Source organism: Bos grunniens, chromosome 9, assembly GCF_055505025.1.
Source record: "Bos grunniens cultivar Pamir isolate PY7600 chromosome 9, Bosgru_T2T1.0, whole genome shotgun sequence".
NCBI classification, from domain to species: domain Eukaryota; kingdom Metazoa; phylum Chordata; class Mammalia; order Artiodactyla; family Bovidae; genus Bos; species Bos grunniens.
Window position 1 is genome coordinate 97,441,949 of NC_141173.1, and position 12,621 is coordinate 97,454,569.

The following is a 12,621-nucleotide window of genomic DNA, read 5'->3' on the forward strand; positions in this document are numbered from 1 at the left end:
AACGGTGAGGGACGGGGAGGCCTGGCGTGCTGCAGTCCATGGGGTCGCAAAGATTCGGACATGACCGGGTGACTGAACAATAACAAGAAGAGGAACAAGACATAATTACAGGACATTTGCAAATTCTGGGGAAGGGGGGGTTTATTACTTTCTTTATTAAGAGCTGACTTATACATATTAATAGCACTCCTCATGTGCTAAGCATGCTTTAGTCACTCAGTCATGTCCGACTCTTTGCAACTCCATGGACTGTATGTAGCCCACCAGGCTCCTCTGTCCATGGGATTTTTCAGGCAAGAGTACTGGAGTGGGTTGCCATTTCCTCCAGGGGATCTTCCCAAGCCAGGGATCGAACCTGAGTCTCCTGCATCTCCTGCCTTGCAAGCAGATTCTTTACCATGTTCTAAGTAATTTGTATTAAAAATGGAAAGGTTCCATACTACTCGATTTTACAGAAAAGGCTAAATATCTTGCCAAAGGTCATTCAACTCAGTAGAAGTGAGATTCAAACACTCCAAAGTCCGTGATCTTAGCAACTGCTCTAGGTCTACTTGTCCAAATGCTCAGATTACTTTATTTAAAATAAATATATAAGTTAAATAATTAAATTAAAATAGCCTGACAACAGCAATACAAAGGAAAATGTAGTGAAATTCCTTAAGAAGGTTCTTAGATGTGTTCAGAGCACAGACATGACTTAGAGAAGAAGGCGGTTGCGGTAGTTGCAGAGGACTCAGCAGAGGGGGTGCTGACATTCTGCCCAGGACTTGCTGGGCCATAGCTGTGAGGATGTGAGGGCAAAATGCCAGTAAGAAGAAACTTCGTGTGACAGATTTAGGGAAGTTAAGGAAGGATTGGAGGATTAGCAAGTTGTGTTATGTTTGGCTGTCACATGGGGGGACAATTTGGTTACGGATATAGGTTGGGATCTTGAAAGGGAGGGTGAGAAATGAGTGTTTAATCTGGAAACAAGGCAAGCCCTTCAAGGAAGTACCTCGGAGCTGCTCTGTGGGAAGGCAGTGAGGAGGGCGGGCTGACCCCAGAAAAGCTGCTGTGGGTGAGGCGCCCCCACGGCACTGTGGACAAAGACAGTGGTGGAGTAGAAGAGAAGAAGCCATACATGTGTGTGTGTGTGTGTGTAAGGTGTGGCGTCAGGAAGCATCCATTTATTCCACAAATGTTTACAGAGCAACTACTATAACCAAGCAATGATCTAGGGGGTCACAAGATAGAAATGAACAAAGCAGAACTTTCTGTCCTCATGAAACCTGCATCCTAGGCAGGGGATACCAGAAAAACAAGTAAATACAGCAGGACTTCCTTGGTGGTCCAGGGATTAAAAATCTGCCTGCCAACGCAGGAGACACAGGTTCAATCCCTGGTCCAGGAAGATTCCACATGCCCTGGGGCAACTGAGCCTGTATGCAACGACTGCTGAGCCCACGAGCTGCACCTCCTGAAGCCCTTGCGCCCTAGAGCGGGGCTCCACAACGAAAGAAGCCACTGCGACTAGAGAGTAGCCCCCATCTCTCTCTACAACCGGAGAAAGCCTGCATGCAGCAAGGAAGACACAGCCAAAAGTAAATGAATAAAGCAAAGGAGTTAAAAGATACATATGTTAGATGGTGATAAGCACTTTGGAGACAGATGAAGCAGGGAAGGGAGCTGCGGGCTTGTCTGTATATGTGCACAAGTGTGTGTAAGAGTGGAGGGATGGTAAGCAGGGATGAGGGGAAGGCACATTGGAGTAAAGGCCTGGGGAGTGAGGGGTGTTGAGATGATATCTAGGAGTCTAGGACAGGGTTACGGTTACACCAAAAGGCAAGCTGGGAGGTGCAGCTGGGTGGGAGGAGGAGAGACTGAGTCTGGGGTCCTGGGGGTGGGGGCAGTCAATAACAGGGACTACACCCTCAAGTGTGAGACACGCATGCACAGAAGTCACTGCTAACTCAGTGAGAAACCAGCTTCAGCAGCTGGGATCAAGGATGCGAGAACGATCAAGAGAGCCAGAGCGATCATTCACTCAGCCCCGACTTTGTGCCCCTTCAAAGCGTTTTATCCTTCCTAGTACCAGGAAGCCTTAGGGCATCCCTGCAGTGGACTGGATTAACTCTGCAACAAAGAACAATAGGATTAAGCGCTAACTTGTCAAAGGGCACGGCAGGGGTCCGCCACTTTTCCGGCACTTCGTATGTAATAATTTGTTCAACTGTCACAGCAAGCCCACAGGGGATGTCTCATTTGACATGAAAAGACTGGACTGGCCAAGTAAGGTGCCCAAGGTCACAAGCTGGTGAAACAGCCAGGCTGGCTCCTGTCCTGATTCTGGATTAAAAAAAGAAAAAGAAAAAAGTCAGCCTGCAGTCTACCAGCTTCTCCGCCCTCCGAGTAAAGAAACCTAAGGGTAGAAGCTTTTTGGACAGCTGGGATGGGGGTCTGGGGAGAGAGCTGGAAAATTCTCAAGAAGGGGGAGGCTAGGCCAGGGCAGGCCGGGGGCTGCTAACAGCGCAGTGTGGTCCGCACACGCGAAGGCTGCAGCCTAGAAGGGGCTTCTCACCCGCCCGGGGAGGCATCGGAGCGCTTCGGCGCCTAGCAGAGGCCCGGACCCTAGACCGGACGCAGCTCTGCCAACCCTTGCGAGAAAAGTCAGGAAGCTAAAAACAGCCTTTCAAAGCAGTCAGCAAGCACGCTTTTTCAGGCGGTTTCAGGCAGAGAAGAGGCCTTGGCTAAAGCAACCTGTAAGCGTCTGAGGTCCCTTCTCACTTGGAACTCCAGGACTCTGCACAAGACGCTCAGCCTCTGTGGGCTGCCCAGCTGCTCCTTTTGAAAGGTGGACAATATCTGAGATGTCGCCAAAAATCTAACCTCGCGGAGTCCAAGTTCTGCAATCGGTTCACTATTCTGGGACCTGGCTGCCCGGCCTCGGGGTCGCGCGGGGCGGCTCTGCACCGAGAGGACGAGGCCTGGGGGGGGGGGGGGGGGTGGTGCTCCCCGGGTCACAGGAGTGGGACCCGGAGCGCGGGCGTCCTCGGTCCCTCCACCAGGTTGCAGCCGGGACCCTCGAGAAGCGAGTTCCAGGAGCCCGGGAGTCGTTAGGTGGCCCTGGAACTTCCTTGTCTGGAAGCCCGACCCAGGCCCGCCCGCGGACCGGGCTGCTGGCAGGGACCGAATGGAGCCGCGCGCCAGCCCGGGAAGGCTGCGCGCGTCACTCGCAGTCTTGGGCCGGGTCCCCGGCGCGCGGTGGCGCTCCGCCAGGCCGCGCCACCCGGGCCCGGCCGCGCGCCCACCCCGGCCCCGCGGCGGCGTCCCCCGGGGGAGCTCGGCCCGGACCTCCGCGGACGCCCCCCTACTCCCCACGCCCCCGGGGGCGAGAAGCGGGGGCCCCGGGGCCCGAGGAGCGCCGTCCGCTGGCGCGGCGCCCAGGGGCGTGAGGCGGGGAGCGCGGGGGAGGCGGCCGGGGCGGAGGAGGCGGCCGGCCGGCCGGCGGGTCACTCGGCGGCCCGGGGCGGCGGGCGGCAGACGCGCTCGGGGGAGGCGGGCGAGCGCACCATGCCGTCCTTCGACGAGGCGCTGCAGCGGGCCGGCGAGTTCGGGCGCTTCCAGCGGCGCGTGTTCCTGCTGCTGTGCCTAACGGGCGTCACCTTCGCCTTCCTCTTCGTCGGCGTGGTCTTCCTGGGCAGCCGGCCCGACCGCTACTGGTGCCGCGGGCCGAGCGCCGCCGCGCTGGCCGAGCGCTGCGGCTGGAGCCCCGAGGAGGAGTGGAACCGCACGGCGCCCGCGTCCCCCGGCCCCGCGTCCCCCGAGGGCCGCGGCGACGGCCGCTGCCAGCGCTACCTCCTGGAGGCGGCCAACGCCAGCGCCGCCCCCGGCGCGCTGAGCTGCGCCGACCCGCTCGCCGCCTTCCCCAACCGCTCCGCGCCGCTCGTGCAGTGCCGGGACGGCTGGCGGTACGCCCAGGCCCACTCGACCATCGTCAGCGAGGTAAGGGGCCCGGCGGCGGCGGGCGGCGCGCGGATCCCCGCGGAGGCCGGGAGCCCAGCAAGCCGGCCGCCGGGACGGTGCGCGGAGGCTGAGACCAGTCGGTTACCTCCGGGCCCCCGCCTGCTTCATCCTGCACTCGGAAGGGCTGCGTCGCAACTGCCCGCCCCGGGGTTGTGGCTTTTCTTCCCCCTCTGCTAGGGAATTGACGGGGCTTCCCTGGTTCAGCAGGTAAAGAATCCGCCTGCAATGTGGGACCACCTGGGTTCGATCCCTGAGTTGAGAAGAATCTCTGGAGAAGGGAAAGGCTACTGGCCTGGAGAATTCCGTGTTAATGGAGAGGTGCTTTCATGCATTGGAGAAGGAAATGGCAACCCACTCAAGTGTTCTTGCCTGGAGAATCCCAGGAACGGCGGAGCCTGGTGGGCTGCCGTCTGTAGGGTCGCACAGAGTCGGACACGACTGAAGCGACTTAGCAGCAGCAGCTTTGGTTGCAAGGGTGAACGAAAACTGCCCTAGAAGCCGAGGGCTAAGATACTTCGCTCACGCCTTCTTGGGGATCCGAGCATCCAATGGGATGCGCGTTATCTCTGAGCTGTGTGTGAGCAAGTAGTCGGAAGGGACGTGTGGACGTGCGGGTAGAGAACCTCAGAGTCTGGGGCGAGCGACACGGAGCCGGCTGGTGGTCTCCAGCCGGCAAAAAAAGGAGAAATCTAAGTTTGAAGGCAGAGCCACCCACGTGATTATCTGAAATGCAAAAGGACAAAGGTCGAGGCTATCCTGGGAGCATGATTTTGGTAAAACTCCTTTGGGGCAAAGAGCAACATTTGAGAGAAGTTGGGAAAGCTGAGGTTTTGAATTAAAAAAAAAATCCGCCCCCCAAAGCATGCAGAGTGAACACCCCACGTACTGTGGGTGGCTGCTGGGGGCCGGTTGGGGGCACTCCTCACGGTTGGGGTAGCTGGTGCTGGCAGTCTCCACAGGTTCTTTGGGTACGTCTGGGTTGCAAAGAGTTGGATACGACCGAGCGACTTCACTTTCACAAGGAAGCAGGGCATTGCAGGTTAGGTGCCCTCTCCCCTGGTGGCAGGACTGTCTCTACCCTGGTCTGGCAGTTTGCATCTTTATCTTGGTTGGCTCTAACCTCAGGGACCCACTGAGCTTGGGTGGATGGGATGAGCAGTTTTACTGAACTTTGTTTGCAATCACAGATCAATTGAATTTCTAACAAATGATTGAATGTGCCCAGGCAATTTGGGGGGGGGGGAAATGTCTTTAATTGATTGTCAGGAGGAGTGTTTAAGGACCTCTTTGAATAATGGGGGAAAACACTGGCTTCAGGGTTTGCAGTGCCTCTTCTGCCTGTTAACGGTGTTCTTTGGTTGGGTGACCACATCTTTCTGGTGTTGGGGTTGTCGATCTTTGAGGTTATGCATGCTCTGTGTGTGAACACACTGTGTAAAGTCCTCTGCTAAGAGCTATAGAGATCAAACCCCGGCCAGGCCATATCAGTGTGTGTCTGGGATGCTTTAATTTCTACCTAATTTGTGGGTCACCATCAGGACTTGCTTTATAGGCTGATGGTGTTACGGATTTCACTCTTGAAATGTATGGCCGTGGGAAAGGGTATTATCACCAGTACTTCCTTCGAGTTGCATCCAAAGTGGCTGCTTCTATTGCATCCAGCATGACTGCTTAATGCTACTTTCCAAGCAAACCAGCAGATGCCCCTTGGAGAGTAGACACCTGATTCTTGAATACATGAATCTCAAATGAAGAATGAAAAATGAGCCTTAAAAGCAAAAGGCACACACACTGCAGGGGGGTTTCCCTGAACACATGACCCATGCACATCAGAGAAGAGAGACGTTGTGATATCTAACCTCAGATGCCTTATTCTGGACTCCCAGGCTTGTCTCAAGCCTTCCAGGGTTATTTCAAAAGAGGTTATGAAGTCTTACGATGCTCAAAAAGGCACTGTGGAAGATGAGAGCACTGCACATCAGGACCTGGGACTGCATCCAGGTGGCTGTGTGGCTTGGGTGGATTGCTTGACCTCTCGGGGCTTAGCATTCTCGTCTATAGTATCAGGGGTTGGATTCAGCCCTTTGTAGTCCTACCAGCACCATCAGTGACATCACTGGATGGCTATTCTCAGTGTGATCAGCACAATGACAAAAATCTTCAAGGAAAACGAAAATGTTATCCAGAATCCTCTCTTAAGGCCTCTGACAAGTTTTGGAAATATATTAGAGATTATTTTTCCTTCTCTTTTGGTCCAAAACTGTTTGCTTCTTCTAGTTTGTTTTTAGTGTTTTGATTCTTGAGAGGAAGCCCTCAGTCTGTTCAGGAGGTTCAGCATCTAGAACAATTCCTTCCCTCTTAGAGTTCTTCACTGCTAATACACAGCTGTCTTTGGTTTTGCATGTGGTCCAATTAGGATTTATTTTTCATATTCTATCAGAGTGATGAAAGGAACTATAGTTCTATCTCTGACTCACACCGTGTACACAGTGTGTTTTCAAGGACTTAAAAATCTATTGTATTAATCATGGAAAGGGAGGGTGAATTGGGAGAGCTTAGAAGGTGGAAGGGGAGCTCAGATTCCAGAATGACCCCCTATGGCTGTCATATTTAATCCTTGCACCATTGCGGGAAAGAGAGCATTGTCCCATCTTTGCAGAAGGGGAGCCTGAGGCAAGAGAATATGAAGGGACCTCCCAGGGTCCCAGACCTTCCACGTAGCCAAGTTGGGTCTGGATCCAGGGGGTCTTGATTGTGAATCAGTCTCCTTTGGGCCAGGCAGCGCTCGGAGTCCTTGGAACGGGTCCAAGCAACACGATCCCGGATTGCTCACACTTCAGAACCTGCAAGAAATCTTGTTGAACGTCCCTGTTTACTAGTTACTATCCTGGTCTCCACTGACCAGCGTATCATTTTGTTTCGTTTCGCTGTGTCGGGAACATGATACGATGCAGATGGGGCGGCTGTCTTCCCTGTCGTGGGAATGGCTGTCTGTGCTCCCCGCGTGAACGCTGCAGAATGGGCACTTCAACCTCAGCCATCCCTTTCTTCATCTTCCAAAGTGAAACAGGCGCCAAGGAGTGAAGTCAGGAGTCAGTGCCAAGTGCAGGGCTGTTTTAGTCCAGCTCTCCCTCCTGTTTATCCTGCTCTAGGCGATGCAGTGGGTTTTTCACCTACATTGAAGGTCCTCAGCGCAAACTTTTCCAGTATCTGAATCTCAGCCTTATCTGGTTGCCAGACACTGGGCGGAAGAAAGCATCATGTGTTGCGGACAAGTCCAGGCCCTCGCCAGCCAAATATTTCAGTTTCTTCCCCAGGGAGTAAGTCTTTGAAACTGATGTTGAGACTTTGAAATACTTGCTTGGTGGGCATTCCTCTCGAACTAGGATCAAGGCTTCAGAGCACCATTAAAAACAGATTGAATTGCCCTTTCTAGATTATTCTTTCTCCCACACATAAAACATGAAAGTAAATCTGAGGGCAGTGGCTGCCTCACTGAAGAAAGCGGAGCCTGCTTTGATCTTGGGGGCTGCCCTGGTGTTTCTCTGTCTCTGCTCTGCTTCTTGCGCATCCATCCCAGGACAGGCGCCCAACCTCAGAGATTAGAGCCATGAGTGTCTGGTCCTTGCTGTCCCACCAGTGTGGAGACGCGCTGCTGTGAATACCGGAGAGTGGAGGTTAGCCAGGCTCCCGGTTTATTCCGAGCTGAGTTTCTGATTTGCTCTGGGCCCTTGGGGAAGGTCTTACTTTTCTATTGTTTTTATTTTTAACATGATGTGTGCCTTCCCTATTTTTTCTCTGAATCAACCTCACCAGAGCATCTATTTTGTTATTACTTCAAAGGATCAACTGTGGCACTGTTCATTTTATATTTCTCCTTTTTTATTTCTTTTTAGTTTCATTATATTTTTTAATATAAATAAAAAGTTATTTTATTGGTATATACTTAATTTACAAGGAATTTCTACTGTACAGCAAAGTGATTCAGTTATACATGTGAAGTGAAGTGAAGTGAAGTCATTCAGTCGTGTCTGACTCTTTGCGACCCCATGGACTGTAGCCTTGTAGCCTATCAGGCTCCTCTGTCCGTGGGATTTTCCAGGCAAGAGTGCTGGAGTGGATCGCCATTGCCTTCTCCAGGGGATCTTCACGACCCAGGGGTCGAACCTGGGTCTCCCACATTGCAGGCAGACGCTTTACCGTCTGAGCCACCAGGGAAGCACTTAAATTCTTTTTCATATTCTTTTCCATTGTAGCCTACCACAGGATATTGAATATAGTTCCATGTGCTGTACGGTAGGTCCTTGTTGTAGAATTTAGATTCTTCATTTCAATTCTTTCAGTGGTTATCCCTGAAATTTTACCAAGTTTACTTAACTGAGTCCAAATTGAATACTGCAACCTTCTCCTAAACAATCTGGGATCTTAAACACTTTGATTCAGTCCCTCCTGTATCACAGGCATTAGTAACCAATATTCTAGGTTTGTTCTTTCATTGTTAATTTATGGATTTTGTGCAAATCATGTATGTTTGGTTCACACTTGCCCTCGTCTACTCATCATTCCATGCCGTTTCACTTTCCCTGCTTTTTTTTCATGTACATCTTTAAAACATTTTTATTTAGTTTGTATCTCTTGATGGTGAATGTTCTCCACTTTTGTTTCTATGAAAATGTCATTTCACCATTATTCTTGAAAGATAGTTCTGCCAGGTAAATAGTGTTATTTTGCCAGTTATTTTTCCTTAGCCCTTTCAGGCAGAGAAGGCAATGGCACCCCACTCCACTACTCTTGCCTGGAAAATCCCACGGACAGAGGAGCCTGGTAGGCTGCAGTCCATGGGGTCGCTAATAGTCGGACATGACTGAGTGACTTCACTTTCACGTTTCACTTTCATGCATTGGAGAAGGAAATGGCAACCCACTCCAGTGTTCTTGCCTGGAGAATCCCAGGGACGGCAGAGCCTGGTGGGCTGCCATCTATGCGGTCCCACAGAGTCAGACACGACTAAAGTGACTTAGCAGCAGCAGCAGCAGCAGCCCTTTCAGGATGTGAACTCTGCCTCGTAGCTCTCATTTTTGCTTTTGAAAAGCCTGTTGTTAGTCTAATTGTCCTTTTCTCTTGGGTTGTGTCTAGGTGGGTATTTTTTGTATTTATCTAGTTTAGTATACATTGCTTCTAAAAGGTCCCTGGCATATAGTAGGCATTCAGTAAATAGCTCTTGAATGAACCAATTGTATTTTCTTTAACTGCAATTTTTAGTTCTTTGGCGGGTTCTGGAATATTCTCAACCATTATCTCTTCATTTCTTAGTTTCTACTCTTTCTTTCTGAAATTCTAATTAAACTTAAGTTGAACCTTCTTTATCTGTCCTTCATGACTCTTAACCTTTCTCTCATATTTCCCGTTTCAGTATCTGTATGTTCAGGTAGCTTTTCAGACTTATCTTCCACATCACAATGTTTCTATTAGCACTATCAAATCTGCTGTTTAATGCGTTCATTGAAGTTTTGTATTTCAGCCCTTATCTTTTTCATTTACCAAAGTCATATTTTTTATCTTTCAAATATCCCTGGTCGTGTATTGCTAGTCTCTTATCGTTTGCTCATTTTTGTGTTTCTGTTTTTCGGTTTCTTTAAATGTTTTACATATGACTAGAATACTGGAGTGGGTACCCATTCTCTTCTCCAGGGGATCGTCCCGACCCAGGGATCAAACCTGGGTCCCCTGCATTGGTAGGCAGATTCTTTACCATCTGAGCCACCAAGGAATCCCAACTCTGTATTTTATATTTGGTAATTCACATCCCCAAAGATGTTCCAAATGTCTCACTTGTTGTTTGTTATGTGTTTGGCATTTGTGTGTGTGTTGGTTGAGCTTAATGAGTGAGCAGTCATCCCGGTGTGTGTCTGCAGCTTGGTGTTGGCCGCAGAATGGCCAAGCAGGTCCATGCAGTGATGTGTGTATGAACCTAGAGCCAAAAGAGATGAGAACACAAAAGCTCATCTCCTGCTTTCTTCTGGCAACTTATTTATTATATTACCAATGACAGCTCAATTGAAATTTATTTAGCATTTACTATATGCTGGGCAGGCCTCCCTGGTGGCACAGTGGTAAAGAACCCACCTTGCCAATGCAGGAGACATAATAGACGCAGGTTCAATCCCTGAGTCGGGAAGATCCCCTGGAGGAGAAAAAGGCAACCCACTCCAGTATTCTTGCCTGGAGAATCCCATGGACAGAGGAGCCTGGAGAGATGCAGTCTGTGGGGGTCGCAAAAGAGTCAGACACGAGTTAGCAACTAAACAACAACATATGCTAAGCGCTGACTAGGCTGGTGTACGAAGATGGCTAAGTCTCCCATGAGCTCAGGGCCTGGCAGAGAGACTTGCCCTGAGATAGCAAAAGGCCGCAAGTGGTGACAGGTGTGGTGAAGGGATGCCTTCTTCTGATTGACTGGGGCTGAATCAAAGCACTGACCTTGACCACCGCCTCGGGGGACAAGGAGGAGCCCGAGAAGAATATATGAGGAGGAAAATGTTGCATGTGCACACGCTCTCACCTTCATCCTTATTTATTTGTAGTCATTCAAATGTCCCCGGATCAGTGACTGATGGATATTCCTGGGACCCACCCACAGACGTGGACTCAAAAGATGGGAGTGGTGTTCGGGAATCTTCATCGTTCACACACGTGTGAGGCCCTTGCAGGTGGCCCCGAAACCACATGAGGACCGTGACAAGATCCTCGTGGGTGGAACAGCCTATGTGTGGTTGAAGCGAGTGCCAGCTCCCCCAGACACTCTGCAGACCTTTCCTCAACCGGGAGTCCCACGCTTTATCTGATGAAGTGCTGCGGTGTACTTGCAGAAAGCTTGGGGGTCTCCAGAGACAGGCAGCTGACAGTAAAACCCTATAATTGATTGGAATGAGGTGCCCACAGCTGCACCACACTCTCTGGGAATCTTGGTGCACCATGGGGTGGGGCTTTGGGCACAGGCAGGGGTGCAGCCACAGGGGATGGCCAACAGATAAGGCATGGATGTCTGTACTTTGTTATGTACGGGTTAAAGACCCTAGGCATAAGGCGGTTTTCTGTAACATCGCATGGAAAAACCCAAGCGAACTTTTTGGCCACCCTGATATAATGGAAAGAACATCCCTGTCCTTTGGGGTCAGAGAGATCTCAGCCTAAAGCCCAGCTGCTCCATGTTTCCACTTTTAAGGACAAATCGCAGAACCTGCCTGAGCCTCAGTTTCCTCAGCTCTAGAAAGGACGTAATTAGGAATTCCCTTGCAGTCCAGTGGTTAGAACTTGGTGCTTTCACTGCCTTAGCCCAGCTTCAGTCCCTGGTTGGGGAAGTAATATCCTATAAGCTGCCCAGTGCCACACACACACACAAGAAATTTCCCTGTAGCTCAGATGGTAAGGAAGCTGCCTGCAGTGGTGGAGACCTGGGTTCAATCCCTGGATCAGGAAGATCCCCTGGAGAAGGAAATGGCAACCCATTCCAGTATTCTTGCCTGGAGAATTCCATGGACAGAGGAGCCTGGCAGGTTACAGTCTATGGGGTCGCACAGAGTTGGACATGACTGAGCGACTAACACACACACACACCCAGTAACACTTTCCTTAGTGATTGCCCCGCCATACACATGTAGAGTGCCTATCACCGTGCCTGGCCCTAAGGGATGCTCGAAAATTGGATCCTGTTAACTTATAGAGTCTTGAGCTGGATAGGGGTGGGGGAGGGAGAGAGGAGATAGATGCTGGTTCAGACTTGGCCCTGGAGCTGTAGCTTGCTGGCCTCTGGTTAAGTGCAATACATCACTAATAAACTTACCTTTTATGTTAACGGGCACTGATTTCCACTGAGGCCGAGAGTACCGTGTCCTTTTCCGATGAGATGCACAGCAAAGCTGTATTTCCCAGCTCCCCTTGCAGCTCGGGGTGGAGGTGGTCCTGTGATGGAGTTCTGGTCAGTGATGTTGAGAGAAACACATACCTGGAGGCAGGAAAACCTTCCTCCTCGCAGTCTCCCCTCTTCCTTCCTCCCCTCATCTGCGTGCAGAGAATGCCAGGGCCCCCAGAGAGGGCCAGGTCCTTAACGGGATGGGGTGCAGATCTTGAAGCCTGCAGGAAGAGGAGCCCCTATCTTCCTCCCCTTTATCTCCTCTTCGTGAGACTGTGGAATGTAAACTGTCTTATGTGAAGCCACCGAGATTTGGGGAGTGGTTTGAGCCTCCCCTGACAAATACACATTTTGTTGTGTTTCTTAGAGGCTGCCGGCACCTGGTGCAATGGTAGGGAAGCTGGTTCCTTCAAGACGGTCCCCGCTTTGGTCTGTATACAAGGTCACCATGACCTTGTCCAAGGGCCCTGCAGGCCCCCTCCTCTGCAGGCTTCCTTCCTGCAGCCCCTCCAGGACATGCCTGGTTGTCCTCCCTGGGCTGTGAGTATGCCGCTTCCTTTTCTCCAAATACCTTTCCTCTTTCTTTTTGAGGCTGGTGCATTTTTTTTTTTAATGTAAAGATGCATCTGTGCTGTGTGTGTTCAATTGTGTCTGCCGCTTTGCGACTCCACGGACTGTAGCCCTCCAGGCTCCTCTGTCCATGGGAT

General features: G+C 51.1%; 1 protein-coding gene across 4 annotated transcripts in view; it reads left to right on the forward strand.

The window, feature by feature from the left end:
* Positions 1-3,517: 3,517 nt before the first annotated feature.
* Positions 3,518-12,621, forward strand: part of SLC22A3 (solute carrier family 22 member 3) — a 99,814-nt gene continuing 90,710 nt past the window's right edge. For all 4 annotated transcript variants that reach the window (XM_086318596.1, XM_086318597.1, XM_086318599.1 and 1 more), the window contains exon 1: positions 3,518-3,981. In XM_086318596.1, coding sequence (XP_086174722.1) covers positions 3,550-3,981 — 432 coding nt within the window. In that variant the 5' untranslated portion in view covers positions 3,518-3,549. The remainder of the gene's footprint in view (positions 3,982-12,621) is intronic.